Raw genomic sequence first — 22,449 nt, forward strand, 5'->3', positions numbered from 1 at the left:
ACGCAGTCGGAGGATATCTGCTTGTGCAGATTTGGTGTAGGTCAAATAGCTTTACAATAGAAAATAACAGGAGTTAAATAAAATTAAAAAACAGACCGGTCGTGATCAAACCGGATACGGGAAGAAAAACAAGATTTACTGAGAATCAATCGTTTGCATGAGGAGAATACCAGTCTTGAATGTCATTACAATATAGATTTTGTATGAGGAGAAACCCCATCATGGAGTCAATCAAAATGAATTTATCAGTCCACTTTTTCGTGTGGAATTTGATGAAATGACAATTGAGGGTCATCAAGCGTGGAGTCATGCCGACTGATACGGTGATACAGACACAGGCATGAACTAACAAGGCAAAGCAAGGCAAGGCAAAGGGATTATTTAAGAAACTCCATGGGGTACATGTAAAAAAAAAAACTATGGAAAAAAAATAAAAGAAATGAAAACTGTTTCAACATATACATAATTAAGCTCGTTCCGATGAAAAATAATAATAAGGATTTCATAGCTCAAAAATAGAAATTCACGGAGTATGATTATATGTATGTGTACATATCATTGCGGAAACAAAACAACAATTAACTGCATGACTATAATATCATTTAAAAAATATCAGCACCAATTTACAATTCTTTTGAAATACATTTTATAAAGTGAATTAAGCTTAAAGGCATATGTACTCGATGACTATACACGCTAATTGCTTTACCAACAGCTGGAGACATGCTAAATTAAGTTCCCTGCAAAATATTGTGGTCTAGGACCCCTTCAATGTTGAGATATGTTAATTTTCATTTTGATCTGGATCGTCCTATTTATAGATTTGGCAACACATGTAACGTTGATGCAAGGGAGAGAACACCGCGGCTTTGTTGACATCCTCACTTTTTCAGAGGCTAGAACAAGCTGTAATGCATGTATTATGGTCCGCGCATGGTGACATATCGTCATTATATGGTCTTATGGTGCGTTTGACATCGATTATGGGCAAACTACACTTTGTAAACACGGGAGCGCGTACATATGCCTTTAACAACACTTTTTTTCTTTGTTGTGGAAAACAAAAGTTGAAACTTAATCACAGTAGGATTATTACGATACTGAAATGAAATAAACATGGGTGCAACCTGGAAAATTCCAAAAACCGGCAAAAGTTGGGGTCCAAGCTTTTTTAGTATTTAAAATGCCAAAAAAAAAACTCTCCTGGAACAAAAACATCGGCAGCCGATGAAACCAAAATCCGGCTGCCGGCGTGTAGCCGGCAGAGTTGCACCCATGAATAAATGAACCGCACATACAAACACAACACAAACACCCAAGGCAACAGTCATACTCACGTTGAGCGCAGGGATGAAATGATCCCCCATGATCACATGCATCATTCTGATGATGGCTCCGCCCTGGAAAAATCAAGATGAAATTCTCGTAATCTATTAAGAACAAAATGCGGTTTAAAAGACACATGTCTGACCAGCCCGAGTGAACTTGCTCTGTACTATATAATGGCTAGTATGCAGTTGTTTCCCTGTGACTACGAGTGCAGTACCTATGCGCTATCGCGGTTCCATGTCTACTGGAGTCATGCGCACTTAGACACTTCCGACCGGAGAAATGTCCATGTGGTTACTGAATAAATGACAGCTGCATCTTATCCTTTGTCTCTGTGGGTTTGTCCGTAATACATATCTAAGACATTAGGATTACGTTTGAGGTTGAAGGAAACTGCAATGACCGTGAATGTTGCAGAAGGAAACATAGAAGTGGATCGAGTGTGTGTTTTGTTGATCGTAGTTTCTTGTGTTAAGAATCCAGGGTGTCACTCTGTTTTGTACTCGTCTTACTCTTTAAAGGCTCTTTACATTTTAATGTGTATCACACTCAAAGGTAGAAGGTTCCTTGGAACTCAGATTCTATTAAAGTCTGTACTTTAAATCTAGTTTACAATCTACATCGTTTTCCACAATTTAAACATCGTGTATGGGGGTACGTCCTATAGAATCTTCAGTTTCCGCACTGTAATGTTTGTGTCCAGAGTTGTGTGAACAACGATATACTTGGTTGGTACGTGTTTTAGAGTATGTGGATCAAGCAGTAAATGTTGAGACGGTCGGTCTGTCTCTGAGAGCAAAGGTTGGACAAGGAATAGGACTTGGAACGGAGCGAAAACTGTCATGTACATTACATTTGCGAAGGAAATAAGTTACAGTAATTCATTTCAATTCCAAGCACAGCGTGTGTAAGAATAGCGATAGGCCGGCTGGGGCCCCAGTGGTGGAACGGACGAATTTGTTTTAATATTTTGTTAAAAAATCTCGGTTGAAAACAAGTCATTTGAACAGGAAATCATACTATTCTTTCTCAATAATATTTCTTCTTTCACACTATAATTATGAAAGTTGTTTCTAATTTTTTTTTAAATAATTTAAAACGTCCGCCACTGGCCCCTCAGGCAGACTATACTCTTCTCTTGCTGTACAGACTGTAAAAGTATCAACACTGCACATATTTACCTTTACGTAGGTGATAGGGTCAAACTGACTGTTGATCTCGGCAGGTGTTTCCACGGGGTTGGTCAGGGGATGCGACGTGTTAAGGCCGTCCAACTGCATGGCGTAAAACACACTTGATGCTGTGTCTACCTCCATCTGAAAGAAAACACATAGTTTGATATCTTGTGTGAATGATATGTGACCCTCCACCACGAAATGAGTCGTATGTCACCTCGCGCGGTTCTGCGCTAGGCTTAATATAAGTCCGGGGAGTGTCTGGTAACAGTGTGAGGGTCACCTTAGTCACAGGCTTATAACTCAAACAGTTTTTGCTCTTTTCTAAAACGGTTTTCACCACTGGATAGAGCATACAAAACTCTTTACGAAAATGTACAAATATGAAAATTATGCAAAGGTGACAAGCGACTCATTCCGTGGTGGAGGGTCACATATGTTATGCTAGTTCGGGTTTTGAAGAGAGTAAACTGAGATTAATAGAGATAGGGACTGGGTGGCCGAGTGGTAACGCACTTGCGCTCGGAAGCGAGAGGTTGCGTGTTCGACCCTGGGTCAGGCCGCAATTTTCTCCCCCCTTTCCTAACCTAGGTGGTGGGTTCAAGTGCTAGTCTTTCGGATGAGACGAAAAACCGAGGTCCCTTCGTGTACACTACATTGGGGTGTGCACGTTAAAGATCCCACGATTGACAAAAGGGTCTTTCCTGGCAAAATTGTATAGGCATAGATAAAATGTCCACCAAATACCCGTTTGACTTGGAATAAAGGCCGTGAAAGGTGAATGCTCGCCTAATAGGCTACTGAGCTTTACTGGCCGATGTGAATGCGTTATATATTGTGTGTAAAAAATGTCTGTTTGTCTGTCTGTCTGTAAAAAAATTCCATTTCAAACGGCAGAAATTAATATGTAAGCGCCTAGGGCTATATCTAGATTAGGCGCATAAAAATGATCACAATAATAATAATAATAATAATTAACGTAGCGGGACAGTTGAAATTCGATCCCGACTTGGTACTATCTGAAAATCCTTGATAACATTGATAAATTGATAGACTGAAGGATGGATGGATGTATGGCCGGATGGATGGGTGGATGGATGGATGGATAGCGAGAAAGAGTGAGAGAAAGAGATCATCAATGGAGAAAGAGACAGAGACATACAGAGAGATAAAGAGGCAAAGACATAGAGAGAGACAAGGGGGAGACAGTGTGAGAGAGAGAGAGAGAGAGAGAGAGAGAGAGAGAGAGAGAGAGAGAGAGAGAGAGAGAGAGAGAGAGAGAGAGATAAAGAGGCAAAGACAGAGAGAGAGACAAGAGGGAGACAGTGAGAAAGAGAGAGACAGAGAGAGAGAGAGAAGGAGAGAGAGAGAGACAAAGAGAGAGACAGAGAGAGACAGAAAAAGAGAGAGACAGAAAAGGAGAGAGAGAGAGAGAAAAAAGGAGAGAGAGAGAAAAGGAGAGAGAGAGAGAAACAGACAGAGAGAGAGAGAGAAGGCGAGAGAGAGAGAGAGAAACAGAGACTCAGACTCAGACTCAGACTCAGAACGTTATTACAAAAGGATAAAGGTTTTAGGCAAAGCCTATTCTTCCAACCTGTCCTTTATACAACACATAAAGACAGACGGACATAAACAATTAAGTAGATGTGCAACGCCAAGGCACTGCATACCCCAGCGAAAGACAAACCTCCCTCTCTCTCTCTCTCTCTCTCAAACACACACACACACACACACACACACACACACACACACACACACACTGACACACAAACACACACACACACACTCACACACACACACACATACACACACCCCAAGTCACACACGCACACATACACACACTCACTCACACGCACTCACTCACTCTCTCACACAAACTTCATACACACAAAACACACACCCATACGCACATATGGACAGACAGACATACACACCTTTACAAACAAACACACATACACGCACACACATACACGTATGCACACACACACACACCACACACACACTCACACACACACACACGAGTACAGACTCATGCACGCGTGCGCGCACACACACACACACAAATACACACACACACCCCACACACACACGAGTACAGACTCATGCACGCGTGCACACACACACAAATACACACACACACACACACACACTCACACTCACACACACACACACGAGTACAGACTCATGCACGCGTGCGCACACACACACACACACACACACACACAAATACACACACACACCACACACACACACACACGAGTACAGACTCATGCACGCGTGCGCACACACAAATACACACACACACACACACACACACACCACACACACACTCACACACACACACACACATACACACACATACACACACCGCACACACACTCACACGAGTACAGACTCATGCACGCGTGCGCACACACAAATACACACACACACACACACACACACCACACACACACGAGTACAGACTCATGCACGCGTGCGCACACACACACAAATACACACACACACGGCACACACACACACACACACACAAACAGTAACACTAACACATGTGCACAAAATGAACACAAACACACACACCGCGCGAGAGAGAAAGACTACAGGGAGGCATGACGTCATGATGCATTAATTGACGTCAAAGACTTTCGACCGTGACGTATTCTTCTTACGCGAGCTTTATCCATAGACTTGGAAACTACGGAATTTCTACCCGTCCAAAGCGGCCTTGGGTGGCGTTTGCTCAAAAAATGGGGGCGCCAATTTTACCCACCGTATTTTTGTTAGTATGGTCCCAATTTTTGGTGAACTTCCATCTCCAACTGTGGCCCATTTTCGGGCACAAAGAATCCTTCTTTATCATGTATTATTCGGTATGCACATTTCTCAAATCGATTACAGTATAGCGTTCACAGGATACCTCCAGCTTCGCTGGGATAAAACTTCAATCAGAGAGAGAGAGAGAGAGAGAGAGAGAGAGAGAGAGAGAGAGAGAGAGAGAGAGAAACACAGAGAGAGAGAGAGAGAGAGAGAGAGAGAGAGAGAGAGAGAGAGAGAGAGAGAGAGAGAGAGAGAGAGAGAGAGAGAACAGAGAGAGAGAGAGAGAGAGAGAGAGAGAGAGAGAGAGAGAGAGAAGGAGAGAGAGAGAGAGAAGGAGAGAGAGAGGGAGAGAGAGTCAGTGAGACCAAAAACCAAGGAGGGGGCGCACCTTTTGTACGACCATGGCGCATCCACTTTCACAGAGTAAGGATTAGTTGAAATAGTTGTGCTTGTGTTTACCTATGTTTTATGTGATTGAGTCCTGCTGCATGTCCAAATTATTCGAATTAATAAAGGTGTGGCTTCTCATCGTTTCGAGGCAGGCTGGGTGCGCCACAGATAAATCCTGAAACCAATCAGACCATGCAAAACAAAGAAGACTTACATTCACCTAGTTCGAATATGAATAAATCGGGAGAGAAATAGACCATGCAGTCTTATTAGAAAGAAAGAAGACTCACGTTTTTCCAGTCCGCATAGAGGGTGTCTACGGCGTAGGTCTGCCAGTAGGTGGCGAAGGCTTCGTTGAGCCACAGCCAGTCCCACCACACCGGTGATACCGTGTTTCCGAACCACTGCCAACACACACAGACACAATGTAGGTGGCAAATGATAAGTGTGTTTGTGTGTGTGTGTGTGTGTGTGTGTGTGTGTGTGTGTGTGTGTGTGTGTGAGAGATAGAGAGAGAGAGAGATAGAGAGAGAGAGATAGAGAGAGAGAGATAGAGAGAGAGAGATAGAGAGAGAGAGAGGGAGAGAGGTGGAGAGAGAAAGAGAGAGAGAGCGAGATAGAGAGAGAGAGAGAGAAAGAGAGAGAGAGAGAGATTAAAGACAGATAGACAGACATAGTCAGACAGAGAAATAGAGACAGACAGACAGCCAGAGGGAGACAGACAGACAAAGAGAGAGAGAAATATGGTAAGACAGAGAAAACGAACGACTGACATGCAGATAAAGACATAATAAAAAGAGAGAAACCACAAAACTGAGACAGAGACAGACAGACAAAGACGGACAAATACAGAAAAAGAAACAGACAGACAGACAGACAGACAGACAAAGACAGACATATTTGTTACCACCTATTTATTGATTGATTAAAATTTTGGAGAATAAAAGAAGAAGAAAAACTCCCCCCAAAAAGACGAGAAAAAAGACAAAGACAGACAGACAGAAAAATACAGAAAGACAAAGACAGCGATACAGCAAGAGAGAAAGAAACAGACGGAGACAGACAGACAAACACAAACACAAACAAAAGACACGCAACAAAAGAGTAAGAAAAGCTGAACAATGTCCATTGTAGGTCAAACACATTTACAAGGAATGTAGCAACAACAGTGATATTAAAAAAAATTAATAATAAAAAAAATAAAAAGTACACAGGGATGGTCAGTAATTGCCAACGGCAGCGTCACCAGCGGTCAAGCGGTCCTCACCATGTGCGCCAGTTCGTGTGCAATGATGGTGGCCACCCAGGTGCGGTCATCGGCGATAGACAGCTCGTTGATCAGTAACTTCTCCCTGTAGGTGATGAGGCCCCAGTTCTCCATGGCGCCGGCTGTGAAGTCGGGGATGGCGATGTGATCTGCACACAGATTGGAAAGCGCGGTTACATTTTTTAATTTAAATTTTTAAAAATTGTATTTTTGTAATTTTTATTTTGTAATTTTGTTCCCCCATTTCACGCATTTGGTTTTTCATTGTTGTTATTACTGTTATGTCCCATCCTCCCAGCGCGCGGAGCCCCGATTTGGCCTATTATGGTCCGCTGGACCCGAAAAGCAACAGCTAACTAACTATCCTCCCAGTGGAAGTTAGCAGCAACAGAGTCGCGCTACCCAGGTGTGTGCGTGTTTAGGTGTACTGTAATCACATAGTATTTGTACGTGCCACAGTGGTGACACGGGGGTGGAACATGGATACCGTCTCAGAGTCTGCACATAAAGTTGGCCCGTGTCCGTCCCGGCCCGGATTCGCTCTACCATGCAAGGTAACTTTGGAAGTGGGGAATGTTAGGGAATCAACACCGCATCGACACAATGGAACTATATAAGTTTCATGGAGGAGATTCCCCAGAGAAGATAAATAGAGAATACTACATGGCTTGCTGGGTCGTACCAGATTTGAGGTTTTTAAATATTGAACTGCGAGCAAAGCATTGTACAAAGCAAAAATGACTATTGTGCACATACCAACTTTGGAGAGATACTGTTGGTATGGAGGTTTGAACTCAGAGTTGAACCATTCAAATATTTTCACCGAATCGGCATGTGCTGTCTCTGCGTCTTCGATGCGGTTTGGTCTTGCGTACGTCCTCGACTGAAAAGATCAATGCAATGGGTTGATTCTTAAAATGGATCAAGTTTAGAAACTGCTACCAGCTCATCAAATGAAAACGTTGTGTGTGTGTGTGTGTGTGTGTGTGTGTGTGTGTGTGTGTGTATGTGCGTGCGTGTGTGCGTGCGTGTGTGTGTGTGTGTTTGTGTGTGCGTGTGTGTATGCGTGCGTGTGTGTGTGTGTGTGTGTCTAAGTGTGTGTGTGTGTGTGTGTGTGTGTGTGTGTGTGTGTGTGTGTGTGTGTGACGGTTACCTTTGTTCCAGCAATCCTTACCTCTACACCACTTATTGTTGTGTTTTCTTGACACTGTAACGGTCTCCTTTGTTTCAGCAGTCCTTACCTCTACACCACTGCGTGTTGTGTGGTTCAGGTACTTGTAATCACACACGATAAAGGCCAGGAGGTAGGTTGACATCGTCATGCTCTGTTCAAACAGATCCTCCGTCCACGATTCAGAGCTGTAGGAAAGATGAACACATCACAGATAGGTATATGAAAAGGGCCCCCTTCCGCCACCAACAAGGTAGAGACACGCCATAGACACAAACACAGAGACGTAGACAAGTCAACATATGGACAAGCAGACGTACACCCATCAGTTCAGAGGAGTACAGCCACGTACACACGCAGACACACATGCAGAGGCACAGCAAGAGACAGACAGGCACACAAACATACACTCTCTGCTTGGGAAATAATCACTGTTTTTAAATCCCATTTTCTTCTTCATCTACCAATGCCTGTAGCAGCAAAAATTAAAACATAATTATGAAAACGAGAGACAAACAGACAAACACACCGACTTATTCACCACGTTTTACAACAAAAGCACAACTACGCTTCATACACGGGAAAGAAAACAGACATAGACATAGATATAGACATAGACATAGACATAGACATAGATATAGATATAGACATAGATATAGACATAGATATAGACATAGACATAGACATAGATATAGACATAGACATAGACATAGATATAGACATAGACATAGACATAGACATAGACATAGACATAGACATAGATATAGACAACGTTATTATCTTAAGACCTGAAACTCGGGTGTGGTGTATCGCAGCAGTACAACATACAACAAACAACATACAACATACAACGTCAGAACATACAACATACAACATACAACGTCATAACATACAACATACAACATACAACACACAACATACAACATACAACACACAACATACAACATACAACGTCAGAACATACAACATACAACATACAACGTCAGAACATACAACATACAACGTCAGAACATACAACATACAACGTCAGAACATACAACATACAACATACAACACACAACATACAACACACAACACACAACATACAACATACAACGTCAGAACATAAAACAGTGATAATCCTTTTACATGCACAGCATTATTTTAACCGTATGGAGGCGCCAATAGTCAACTCATAATAAAAAAAAATCTAAACAACGAAGTAACTGTGGTAAGATGAACAGAGTTAAAAAAAACAACAAAGGATTACTGTACTCACCGATACAAAGACGACACAAGACGATTACGAATTTTCGCTTCTGGAAGCTTCATCAGGAAAAGAACACAAAAGACAACAAAAAGCAGACGCAACACGGAACGAACAGGGTTTGAAAGAAAATGGAGGGGAAACACGCAAAAAGGGGAAGGAACTCTAGGAACAGAAATGAATGAAAGGGGAGATAAGTAGTTGAAAGTAATACACACTCACAAAAGGGGGGGGGGGGGGGGGTTGGGAGGGAGAAAGGGAAAAAAAAAGATTAGGATAATCTCTCTCTCTCTCTCTCCCTCTTTCTCTCTCTCTCCCCCCCCCCCCCCCCCCCGCTTCCCTGTGACTCACGTCTTGTTACTTGACACTAGAGGCATGTTGGACAGAGAGATGTAGTCTCGGTCAGTGTCGGTTTTCCTGACCAAAGTTGTAGTGAACGTCGCTTTCATGGCCGGTTCATCAAAACACGGGAACACCTGCCGGGCGTAAGTCGGCTCCATTTGTGTGGTTGCCAGGTATCTGAGAGCGCAAAGTGAAACATTTGCCTTTGTAAGGGTAAATTATTCTCAGGCATCGGAATGGTTGAGAGGAAAAACCTCTGATAGGAAGGGGGGTCCGGAACAATTTTTAAAGTCAGTATCAAAATCAACTAAGCCTACTTGGCTACGCCGAAAAGAGCTGCAGTCAATAATCTGTTCCGCATTCAGAGCTGGTCAATTTAAAGACGCTTGAGCGATTTCAGCATACAAAACGCTCTTGCGAATTTTTTAAGTTTTGACTTTTTATCCTCTGTAAATGTTTTTTTATCTTCTGAAATGTCGATTTCTAAACCTTTGAAATTGGCGGATATGAGGACCATTGAATCGATAGAATTCAATATCTGTGTTGTTTTCTGTCGCTAGCAATACCGTATACGCCGTTTTTTATCATTAATTACTCTGTGGAATCAAAATCACGAGGATTCTTTATTTCTTTATTTGGTGTTTAACGTCGTTTTCAACCACGAAGGTTATATCGCGACGGATCACGAGGATTTCAGAAAGAAGAACAACAGACGACACGTTTGCATGCCAAGCAAAAATAACCTGTGCTCATATGTTTCGGCTGGCCAAAGCTTTTTTTTCTTCTTTTTCCCCTGCGTTTCTGAGCTTTCTTTTCTCATAGTCTCTTTATTATAAACGTTTTGCGTGCACAGACGGTTTTTTTTCCCGTTTTGTTCTGCTTAATAGGTAATACACACTATTTCCAAAGCTGTACGTTTTTAAAGGTTTGTTTGTTTGTTTGTTTGCTTAACGCCCAGCCGACCACGAAGGGCCATAATTATCAGGGCGGTGCTGCTTTGACATATAACATGCGCCGCACACAAGACAGAAGTCGCAGCACAGGCTTCATGTCTCACCCAGTCACATTATTCTGACACCGGACCAACCAGTCCTAGCACTAACCCCATAATGCCAGGCGGAGCAGCCACTAGATTGCCAATTTTAAAGTCTTAGCTATGACCCGGCCGGGGTTCGAACCCACGACCTCCCGATCACGGGGCGGACGCCTTACCACTAGGCCAACCGTGCCGGTCGTTTTCAAAGGTACAATAAGCACAGCAGGAACATATTGAGGACACACATACATTCATGCCATTAAGGTGCAGACATATTAAGATGAAAACACTCCTCTAGATTAATATTACACCAAACAATCAATCAATCAATATGAGGCTTATATCGCGCGTATTCCGTGGGTACAGTTCTAAGCGCTTTTTTTTAAAAAAAATTTTTTATGCAATTTATATCGCGCACATATTCAAGGCGCAGGGATTTATTTATGCCTGTGACTCCATCGACGAAGAAGAAAAAGAAGAACAGAAGTTTCCTTACATGGTGGTCTCCCCGTCTTTGTAGGAGGAGAGATACAGCCCCTGCCCGCTGCTTCGTATCATGCCCGTGAAGTGGGGGAACTCGATGGTGTAGGTCTTCCCTTCCGTCAGGTTGCTAGCGAGGTGCACGTGATAGAAATGATACGTCACTTCTTCCGTGACGTCACCCACGGTCAATGACGTCGCTAGATTATCCACATCCATTAGTGTGATTTGGGAAGAGTTGATCACCAGTCGGTCTGAAGAAGACATTAGATGTGCCAGTATGCTTATGGTGTTGCACATTTTGTAAGCAGTTCTTATTGATATTCGGTTCGGTCAATAGTCACGCGCAACAGACTTCTGATATTCAAACTTTTACAGTACAAAAAAACCACATTGTAAGGTGTGAGTTTTGTATCATGTGGCTCATTTTCTCTGATATTCTTATCAATATGATGTCTGATGTATAACGACGCCTAACAGACCTTTGTCAGTTGAATTAAAACGACGAAGAATATGTTGAATGTGAATGTATGTGTCGGGGTTTATGCTGGAAGCAATTTTTACTGACATCGGTTCAGGTAGATGAAGAAATCTCTTTCAAAGTCAAACTATTACGACAACTACTTTCATTTTATTCAACCGAAATATTGGAAGTTAAAGCTTTGACAGACCAGACATAGTGAGCCGGACTAGCTGTTTTCGTCGGGACGGATCGTGCCTTAAAAGACGATGACAAAGTTGAAACTTGTAGAATCTTAGAAAATGTTCTTTCCCCAAATCATCCATTTTCGTCAGAATGATATTCACCTAAAGGCCTTACTTAATTTAGCCAGAAGTTGACTTCTTAAAGATTTCGAGAAGTCATCTAACCGAAAATTCAGTGCTAAAACTTCATGCAGCGCGCGTCGTGAAGTAGATTTCGTGAAGTCGACTTTTCCCAAATAATATCAGACTCCACCTGACCTTTTAGAAATCCCGGTAACGAAATGATATGACACAGACCTTGATGTAAGGTGATGACGTTGGTGGACATGTTACAGATGAAGGTGATCTTGACTGTGCCCTCAAAGTCAAACTTTGTGGAGTCGTTGCCGTAGATGTTTGGCTTCAGGCGGAGGTCGTAATGTGTGGGAGTCAGCGTCTTGGGTAACCTGTGTAAGTCAAAGTCAAAGTTAAGTCAACTTTAATGTCAGACATTACAGAGGTGGTGCTAAATACAACAAACACAACACTGGAACATTATGAGCTTTGAAATGCAAACATTTAAAAATAAAAATCAAATTAGGTTACATCAGATCTTTTCCATTAAAACAAATTGTGTGTGTCAGCCACCAAAAAGCTGCATTGTTGCAATACTATTTAGACTGAATTTACGTTGCAGATTGGCGGTTACGAAAATAACTCAGTAATTGTCCACATGAACGCTGTTTTTATTTCTCACTTAAGGTCTGGGCAAATCTATGGTATTATACAAGGTGGTTTACTGAGATGGAAGGTACGTTTAGCACACAAAAAATAGCGAAAAGGAAAAATATGGCAATCGACCAAACAAAGAATGTAAATTTAATATTCCACTGAGCCTGTGTTCTTAAAAATGATGGCGCACAGCTCCTACATAATCTGCAAAATCCAACGATGAATTACAAACATAAGCTAAACCCTTGATAAAGTTGCAAACAAAGCTGCAATTCGCAAACAAATGCAACCAATGAGGCTCTATAACATTGTGAAAAAGTATGTTTGGTTGCAAAACGTAGGGCAAAAATAAACCTTAATTGTACAGATATTACGTACTAGACTTCTCAGACGGAAATATACTTGACAGTAGCATTAAAATGTACTTTGTTTCCGTGTAAACATTGAAAAGCCTTCCTTTTACGAGATAAAAAACTTTGGCTAAGTTTCTAAACTAAGGGAGTGTACTTATAGTTCACAGTTGCTCTTCATCGTATGGGTGTTACACGACAATTCCCACCGTACCTGTATTTTCCAGCAGGCGTCGGGGGGCTTGGTTGATCACGGTTGGCCAGCCAGTCTCTGAAAATGTTGTAGTTGTCCCGGAGCCACTGAATGTTGGTCCTGGTCTGAGCCATGGCTTGGTCAAGCACGGACTTGATGACTGTCGTGTCGCGCACCACAGAGAATTGTTGCAGCTGTTGACAGAAATAGTTGCCGTAGTTAAAGAAGCAGCAACAGTAGTTTAATACGACTTTGTCTGACCACTGATTCTATCCAGTGGTGAAAACCGTTTTAGAAAAGAGCGAAAACTGTTTGAGTTATAAGCCTGTGACTAAGGTGACCCTCACACTGTTACCACAGTCCCCGGACTTATATTAAGCCTAGCGCAGAACCGCGCGAGGTAACATGCGACTCATTTCGTGGTGGAGGGTCACATATTACCTTCTGAATTAAAAAAACCCGGGATATTCAAATGATGAAGTGACGTCAAACGAGAACGAATACGGTTTTCTCTTGTTTCTTTTTTGCTTGCACTCTTTTTGATAACACTTAGAAACCCATTCCCTTGAACTGACCTGTTGCAAGTTGTAGTCGGTGTTGAAGTGAGATGATGTAGAGAGCAGGGTACGACCAAGATACAAGACGTCGAGCCTGGAACAATTGCAGTAACAAGATACAAGACGTCGAGCCTGGAACAATTGCAGTAACAAGATACAAGACGTCGAGCCTGGAACAATTGCAGTAACAAGATACAAGACGTCGAGCCTGGAACAATTGCAGTAACAAGATACAAGACGTCGAGCCTGGAACAATTGCAGTAACAAGATACAAGACGTCGAGCCTGGAACAATTGCAGTAACAAGATACAAGACGTCGAGCCTGGAACAATTGCAGTAACAAGATACAAGACGTCGAGCCTGGAACAATTGCAGTAACAAGATACAAGACGTCGAGCCTGGAACAATTGCAGTAACAAGCGCAATGAAACGTTATTATTCAGTATCAAACAAACCAGAAAGGTAAGATGATGGAACGTTTGCTATTACAGAGTTCTAGATGATCGAACGTGTAGCAAAGACCTGTACGTGTACGTGTAGATATTGCGTCACCCGTGATTCACTTTTTTTCTCCAATGTTCCAAATGCATACGTTGTTTTGCTCCCACCAAGACTGCAGATCTTGGCAAACGCGTGACGTAAAAACTAGATTTGATGACGTTACCCGTACACGTTCCCGTACACGTGCTGAAAAGTGCCACATCTAGATCTTGCCATTGACAAAACAATACGTTACAATCACAAATATATCACAACAACTTATCTTGATGGATTCATTCGCTTAGCTTCCTGGCAAGAGGCCGAAGATCTCATCAAAATAAGTTGTTGTGACTAATTGTCTGTCTGTGCATTTAAAAGACCGTTGGGTCGATATATTAATTATTGTAACGTATTGTTTTGTCAGAAACACAACGTACCATCATGTTACCTTTCTTGTTTCTTGATTCTGAATTTTGGAACGTTGGCAGTCTCTTTGTTTTTGGAATTTGTTCTTATTTATTGCTATTCCCAGATAACTTGAAGCTCTCTTGCCGCGTTTTGTTGCAGTTATTGTTATTGCTGTCCACGTTGGGTGTTCCTTTCGTTATTTAGTTGGTTGCCTGACTGTTAGATTTTCTATACGCTTGTTTCCTTTGTGGGCGGTATCGGTTTATTAAAAGGATTGTTTGCGTTCTTGCCCGCTTATGTGTGTGTCAGTGACTTAGGTTATACATGTGTCTGTGTGTTTGTTTTTGGGTGCTTTCCTTGGGTAATTGTTTCACAGGAATGTAACGCACACACACACACATACACACACACACACACACACACACACACACACACAGACATCCACACACATACACACACACACACACACACATACCCACTCACACACACACACACACAAACACACACACACATACACATACACACACACACATACATACTCACACACACACACACACACACACACAAACACAGATTAAAATGTGTCTCCAAGCAAATGGCATGAGAGGAACACTAGGGACCAACTACTGAAAGAAGCAGCCACCAACAAACAATAGGTTAACACAGTATAAAGGCCTAAACAAATTAAACTCTCTTATTTGCGTAAATCAGACTCACACACACAAACAGAGAAGAACAACAAACACACTCACAAAGCCTTGATGCCTTCAAAATTGTCGACGTAGAACTGGAATGCAATGTCTCGGCCCAGCGGGTTTTCTGCCACCCACTGTATGGTGGTGGCCACGTCTTGGGTTCGAATCTCCTCTGGATCCAGGGCCATGTTCAGCAGTCTGTGGACACAAATCCAACATGGTTAAAATCTTAAACATAATTATGAGACAGAGCGCTGTTTAGAGATCTGATAAACAAATAGAGGTAAGCGCTCTAAATGCATACGACCTTTGTCATAGAGTAATTGCAAGTTATTCGGAACCATTCTCCTGGCACATGATGAACAAACGACTTTCATCCTCAAAATTAAACGAGGATGAAAGTCGTTTGTTTTTTACACACAACATTACTACATAAACCAGTTTGCTACTTTGGTCTTACGTGAATCCGGATTTTGGACAAAATGTCGTGCTCAGATAAAGTAAAGCATTAGTAGTATGATGTGAAGACAAATCCAAAGCTAGAGCGATTCAGTGTCTGAAATCAAATTATAAGCTTCTGTGTTACGGAGCGTTACGTATTATCCTACGCATTATGCCATTAATAATATAAATGTATTATTAATTCATTGGGGGTGCAAAACGCTTATCCAAAATATATGTTTTCGTAAGTGCATGTGTGTAATCTTTGTAGCGAGAACTTTGTTTTTGTAGCGAACAAAATCCTACCCGATAAATTAGAGATTTGTCATGATGTTGTTATGTTGATGAACCTGAATAAAACCTCCTATATCCCACCCAATCGTAGTTACGCTTAGGACATTCTCCCAAACCAAGCAAAATTGAAGAGAGCTATAAATGTTGTTACCTAAAATCAGTAAACACTTTGTTTTGTTCATATGCTCACAGACACAGAATTAAAAATAAAAAGCCGGATATGACATCATTAGAGGTATTTATCGAACAAATAAAAAAATATCTGGGTATATCATACCCAGGAACTCTCATGTGAAATTTCAAGAAGATCGATACAGCAGTTTTCTCGGAATCGATGTATACACACACACACACACACACACACATACGTTCCTTTCCGCCAAACTGGGTTCCTCACATCACACAACGGATAGTGCGTTTGTAGTGCACTTGCACTACAACGGCACTGGGCGCAGTGCCTTTGTAGTGCACTTGCACTACAACGGCACTGGGTGCAGTACTCGCTCCGGGATCGACGAATTTTACACTAAAAAAGGCACAAAATTTGACCTATTTCGTCGCCTATAGGGGACGGAAAGAATGTCATTTTGAACATGGTTATGACATTCTTTCCGTCAAAAAAAAAAGTTTTTTTTTTTAATTTTTTTTTTTACGGAAAGAATGTCATTTTGAACATGGTTATGACATTCTTTCCGTCAAAAAAGACGTTTTTATTTTTTTTATTTTTTTTTATTTTCACTCTTTGTCATGCTTAAAAAAAGTGGGTCCCTGATTGAGGAACCCAGTTTTCAAAAGAACCCAGTTTTTACTGAGTGTTAACTAGCCGTGAACCCGGTTTGATGGATAGGAACGTACACACACACACACACACACACACACACACACACACACACACACACACACACACACACACATACACACACACTTACACCACCACCCTCGTCTCGATTCCCCTTCTATGTTAAAACATTTAGTCAAAACTGGACTAAATGTAAAAATAAAAGTGTCGTTACCTTCTGAGAAGAACGGGGTCCTTGGTGCAGGACAGAGCGTGTCTGAGGTTGGTGCTCTCTGTGGTGTCGTCGTCTATCGTGTAGTGCTTGTACACAAACACCCAGTCTGTCGTATCGCCCTCGGCAACGGCCGTGCAGTAGTACTGGCGTCTCAGGTTGGCGTTGATGCTGTCAAAAAGAAATGCATTGATATATTAATGAGAAAAAAACCCAAAAATGTGACATTCCTTTTATTTTATTTTATTGATGTCCATCAATGTTATGTAGGACCTCGATGCAAAATTAAACATTATGTTGTGCGTGTGTGTGTGTGTGTGTGTGTGTGTGTGTGTGTGCGTGCGTGTGTGTGTGTGTGTGTGTGTGCGTGTGTGTGTGTGTGTGTGCGTGCGTGTATGTGTATGTGTGTGTGTGTGTGCGTGTGTGTGTGTGCATGTGTGTGTGCGTGTGTGTGTGTGCGTGCGTGCACGCGTGCGTGTGTGTGTATGTGTGTGTGTGTGTGTGTGTGTGTGTGTGTGTGTGCAACAGACCAATGTTCCAGTTCCATGTACAGTCAAGCATACAGACACCAAGTTTGTCCATACAATGTTATTATTTTACTGATTAAAAGGCAATCTACAGCGGCTTCCCAAATCGGTCCTTTCTTTGTCTGGGACGAAAATGTCATATTTTTCTATTTTTAATGCTGTCTGCAAGATTGTCTTTTTTCAGCAGGATATTACAACATATTTATACTGTCTGTACCCTCAGAGTGTTCAATGGGAGCGTGAACTATAAATCTATATTTTTCTTTCTCTTTTTACATTTAGTCAAGCTTTGACTAAATGTTTTAACGTAGAGGGGGGAATCGAGACGAGGGTCGTGGTGTATGTGTGTGTGTGTGTGTGTGTGTGTGTGTGTGTGTGTGTGTGTGTGTGTGTGTGTGTGTGTGTGTGTGTGTGTGTGTGGGTGTGTGTGTGTGTGTGAGTGTCTGTCTGTGTGTGTGTGTGTGTGTGTAGAGCGATTGAGACTAAACTACTGGACCGATCTTTATGAAATTTGACATGAGAGTTTCTGGGAATGATATCCCCGGACATATTTTTAATTTTTTTCGATAAATGTCTTTTATGACGTCATATCCGGCTTTATGTAAAAGTTGAGGCGGCACTGTCACACCCTCATTTTTCAATCAAATTGATTGACATTTTGGCTAAGCAATCTTCGACGAAGGCCGGACTTTGGTATTGCATTTCAGCTTGGTGGCTTAAAAAATAATTAATGAATTTGGTCATTAAAAATCGGAAACTTGTCATTAAAAATGTTTTTTTAAACGATCCAAAAACAATGTCATCGTATTCTTCGTCATTTTCTGATTCCAAAAACATATACATATGTTATATTTGGATTACAAACAAGCTCTGAAAATTAAAAATATGAAAATTATGATTAAAATTAATTGGCCGAAATCTATTTAGAACCAATTTTATCTTATTCCTTGTCGGTCCCTGATTCCAAAAACATATAGATATGATATGTTTGGATTAAAAACAAACTCAGTACGCTAAAAAGAATAGAGATACAGAAAAGCGTGTTATCCTACTCAGCGCGACCATTACCGCACTATTCTGGCTTGTCGATTTCACTGCCTTTGATACGAGCGGTGGACTGACGAAACTACGAGTATGCGGTCTTGGTGAAAAAATGCAGTGCGTTCAGTTTCATTCTGTGAATTCGACAGCTTGACTTAATGTTGTTATTTCGCCTTACACGACTTGTTTAAATAAGCTGTTGATTTATATATATCATAATGAATAAGAAATCGACGTATCAGCTGATTGTCATTTACTTAATAAGTAATGAATTAATATATCATAAGCACGGTCGTATTGTTAATCAATATTATTATTTGCAAATGCCAAAGGTTGCTCAGTTTATGATTGACAAAGTATTCAGACATGGGAATACTTCCACGCTTACCAAAGTTACTAAGAGTGAACTAGGTTGAGTTTTATACTTTCTTTAGTGCTGATTTGTAAAAACAAAACAAACAAACCACCTTCCACTGGGGCACGGGATATTACATTAAACCATATATGTACGTACAAATCTTATGTCTGCTCTTTTCAGCTATTGACTCTGTTAATACACATATGTACACTTGTTCAAAGATTAATCTTCTGCATTAGTTCTTCTGGTGTTTTTACATTTAGTCAAGTTTTGACTAAATGTTTTAACATAGAGGGGGGAATCGAGACGAGGGTCGTGGTGTATGTGTGTCTGTCTGTCTGTCTGTCTGTCTGTCTGTGTGTGTGTGTAGAGCGATTCAGACTAAACTACTGGACCGATCTTTATGAAATTTGACATGAGAGTTCCTGGGTATGATATCCTCAGACGTTTTTTCATTTTTTTGATAAATGTCTTTGATGACGTCATATCCGGCTTTTCGTGAAAGTTGAGGCGGCACTGTCACGCTCTCATTTTTCAACCAAATTGGTTGCAATTTTGGTCAAGCAATCTCCGACGAAGCCCGGACTTCGGTATTGCATTTCAGCTTGGTGGCTTAAAAATTAATTAATGACTTTGGTCATTAAAAATCTGAAAATTGTAAAAAAACCAATTTTTTATAAAACGATCCAAATTTACGTTCATCTTATTCTCCATCATTTTCTGATTCCAAAAACATATAAATATGTTATATTTGGATTAAAAACAAGCTCTGAAAATTAAAAATATAAAAATTATGATCAAAATTAAATTTTTGAAATCAATTTAAAAATACTTTCATGTTATTCCTTGTCGGTTCCTGATTCCAAAAACATATAGATATGATATGTTTGGATTGAAAACACGCGCAGAAAGTTAAAACGAAGAGAGGTACAGAAAAGCGTGCTATCCTTCTCAGCGCAACTACTACCCGGCTCTTCTTGTCAATTTCACTGCCTTTGCCATGAGCGGTGGACTGACGATGCTACGAGTATACGGTCTTGCTGCGTTGCGTTGCGTTCAGTTTCATTCTGTGAGTTCGACAGCTACTTGACTAAATGTTGTATTTTCGCCTTACGCGACTTGTTTCTTTCTTCTGCTTACCTGTTCGTGCCTGTATTTTTCCATTCAGCGAACGTTCTTTTGGCGACATTGACACAACCCACCAGACCATAGGTGCATGCGTACTGGGCGAGCAGCGTTCGAACGAACCTGAAATACATATATGTATTATAAAGAAGATTGTATACAGAAAAAGAAAACAGTGCATAAGTTTAATCGTTAAGCCACATGATAATGGAAAAATACAATGTAACAAAATTGAAATGGCAACTGGCGATCATTACTCCGTCTAGCATAGCATATAAACCTTGACATACTTATAACAATAGTACAGCAATAAACTTACGACAACACAACATAAACTGTGTAACAATACGTTTAAGCAATCACAACAACAATCATCAATAAATGATATAAACATTCAAAATAAATGTCTTCTTTCAAACTTTTTCCATAATGAACAAAATAAACTTACATTTTTTTACGAGCAGACACAACAAGACATCGAAGCATGGGTGCATGTTCTGTATTGTGTTATCTTTATCAATAAAGTCAGTGACAGTACTATGTCAATACGATGGTTTCCACTCACACGTCAACCGGAACCATGCCCTCAGGAATGTTCAGTGTCAGCGTTCCTAAAGGACCCTTCACTGTGTCTTGCATGAAGTTCTGAAATAAAATATGAGCTGGTAACATATTTATATATATTCGTCGAAGTTTATATGGATGTGGACAGATATGGATTGCTGCTAAGTTTCCGAAATCAAGCATCTATAAAAAGGAGAACGATTGGTTACAAACGATTAGATTTTTTTTTTATATTATAGACCAATCGAAACTGTTGCGTTTACATGTATGTAGAGCGTCTGGCTTTTGTTGCAGACGGACTTTGACAACACGCATACACACATGCAGGGAAACATGTGTTTAGTTTTTATTCCGTCGCTGCACATATACCAAAGCACAGACAGACACACACACACACAGACACACGCACACACACACACACACACACACACACAAACACACACACACACACACATACACACACACACACACACACACACGCACACACACACACATCCTCACACATCCACATACACACACACACATACACACACTCCCCCCCCCCCCACACACACACACCAATACCTTCATTTCAGGGAAGAGATCCGTCCTCTCCAGCATTTTCTCCACGTAGGTCATCTCGCGGGCGAAGGCTCTCCAGGGCACGAGGTCAGTGTCGTACTGCAAGAAGTCCAGTGTCTCCAGTGCTACGGACATGTTTAGCATGCCGGCCCTGACAACCACAAACATTAGTGTATTAACACGTGAATTAGTAGAACTTTATCATGTTGTTTCTTTGTTAAAAGTGGTTTGTGTTTCAGTGTGTATGAGTGTAAACTAGTGTGTGCATACACTCCTTCTCGTGTAAACGGCTCGGCTCACCCTCTCAGATCCGGCCAGGGTTTCACATTCGATAAAACCAATGTCCCTACTTGGTCACATAGCAAAAGTCAACACCAAGACGTGTTGCTGTGGTAAGTTGTAATTTTTTCATGTATTGAATTTTAAAATGCCCACTGTGAACAGGGAGTACCCAGGCTGTTCAGTTTTAGTATGTGACCAAGGCTCTCCTTGCATATAGTCAGACCTAAGGTAGTGAGCCTAGCTGTCTTCGATGGAAGAAGTGTGTCTTTAACTCATTGTCTCCCAGGTCGGATATATCCGTACCCACTCATATGGCTATATCTGACCAGGTAGGGATATATCCGCTCAGACTGTTAGCTTCAGTCGCTTCCTGTAACGTCCATCTAACGCCTGCATTCCAGCGTGTTGATACACATTCACTACACAGTGACTACAATTCTGAGTGACCTGCTGCAGCACAGCTGGTCTCAGCTAAAAAAAACAAACTTGGTCAACATAGCTGGGGTAGAAAGTGTTAAGGCACTTCTAGGCGTCATCTTTCCCCCGCCTTTTAAAACCATTTTTATATACGGCAGATCTGCTCAACTGATGGCAACGTTATCGGCGTGTTGAAACAATTGTCGGCGTGTTCTGACTACAGACGTTATACTACATCCCTGTGTAAGCCTTGACAGAAAAATGCGTAAGACAATAGTAATGTGTGCTATGACTGAAACGCTTACTTTGCTAAGTTCCAGGCATCGTTGATGATCTGTCCTCTGCTGAGAGCAGGAAACACCTGAGTAGATATATAAAATCAAAACAATGTTTAAGGTCCAGCTGCTCAGCCTTTGCATGCAAGATTCGAAGAATGCGTTGACCCATCCACATGTTCATTTATTCATTTTTTCGTTC

At 41.3% G+C, this 22,449-nt stretch overlaps 1 protein-coding gene across 1 annotated transcript in view; it reads right to left on the reverse strand.

Moving 5' to 3' along the window:
- Positions 1–22,449, reverse strand: part of LOC138950689 (uncharacterized) — a gene marked incomplete in the record, with an annotated part of 144,084 nt that overhangs the window by 61,840 nt on the left and 59,795 nt on the right. Inside the window, 17 exon segments of the mRNA XM_070322403.1 lie at positions 1,338–1,400; positions 2,511–2,645; positions 6,002–6,115; positions 6,979–7,127; positions 7,735–7,861; positions 8,220–8,337; positions 9,747–9,914; positions 11,270–11,507; positions 12,256–12,404; positions 13,234–13,406; positions 13,788–13,863; positions 15,410–15,550; positions 17,101–17,268; positions 20,164–20,271; positions 20,714–20,793; positions 21,277–21,424; positions 22,278–22,333. Coding sequence (XP_070178504.1) covers positions 1,338–1,400; positions 2,511–2,645; positions 6,002–6,115; positions 6,979–7,127; positions 7,735–7,861; positions 8,220–8,337; positions 9,747–9,914; positions 11,270–11,507; positions 12,256–12,404; positions 13,234–13,406; positions 13,788–13,863; positions 15,410–15,550; positions 17,101–17,268; positions 20,164–20,271; positions 20,714–20,793; positions 21,277–21,424; positions 22,278–22,333 — 2,211 coding nt within the window.

Source organism: Littorina saxatilis, linkage group LG16 (assembly GCF_037325665.1).
Source record: "Littorina saxatilis isolate snail1 linkage group LG16, US_GU_Lsax_2.0, whole genome shotgun sequence".
NCBI classification, from domain to species: Eukaryota; Metazoa; Mollusca; class Gastropoda; order Littorinimorpha; family Littorinidae; genus Littorina; species Littorina saxatilis.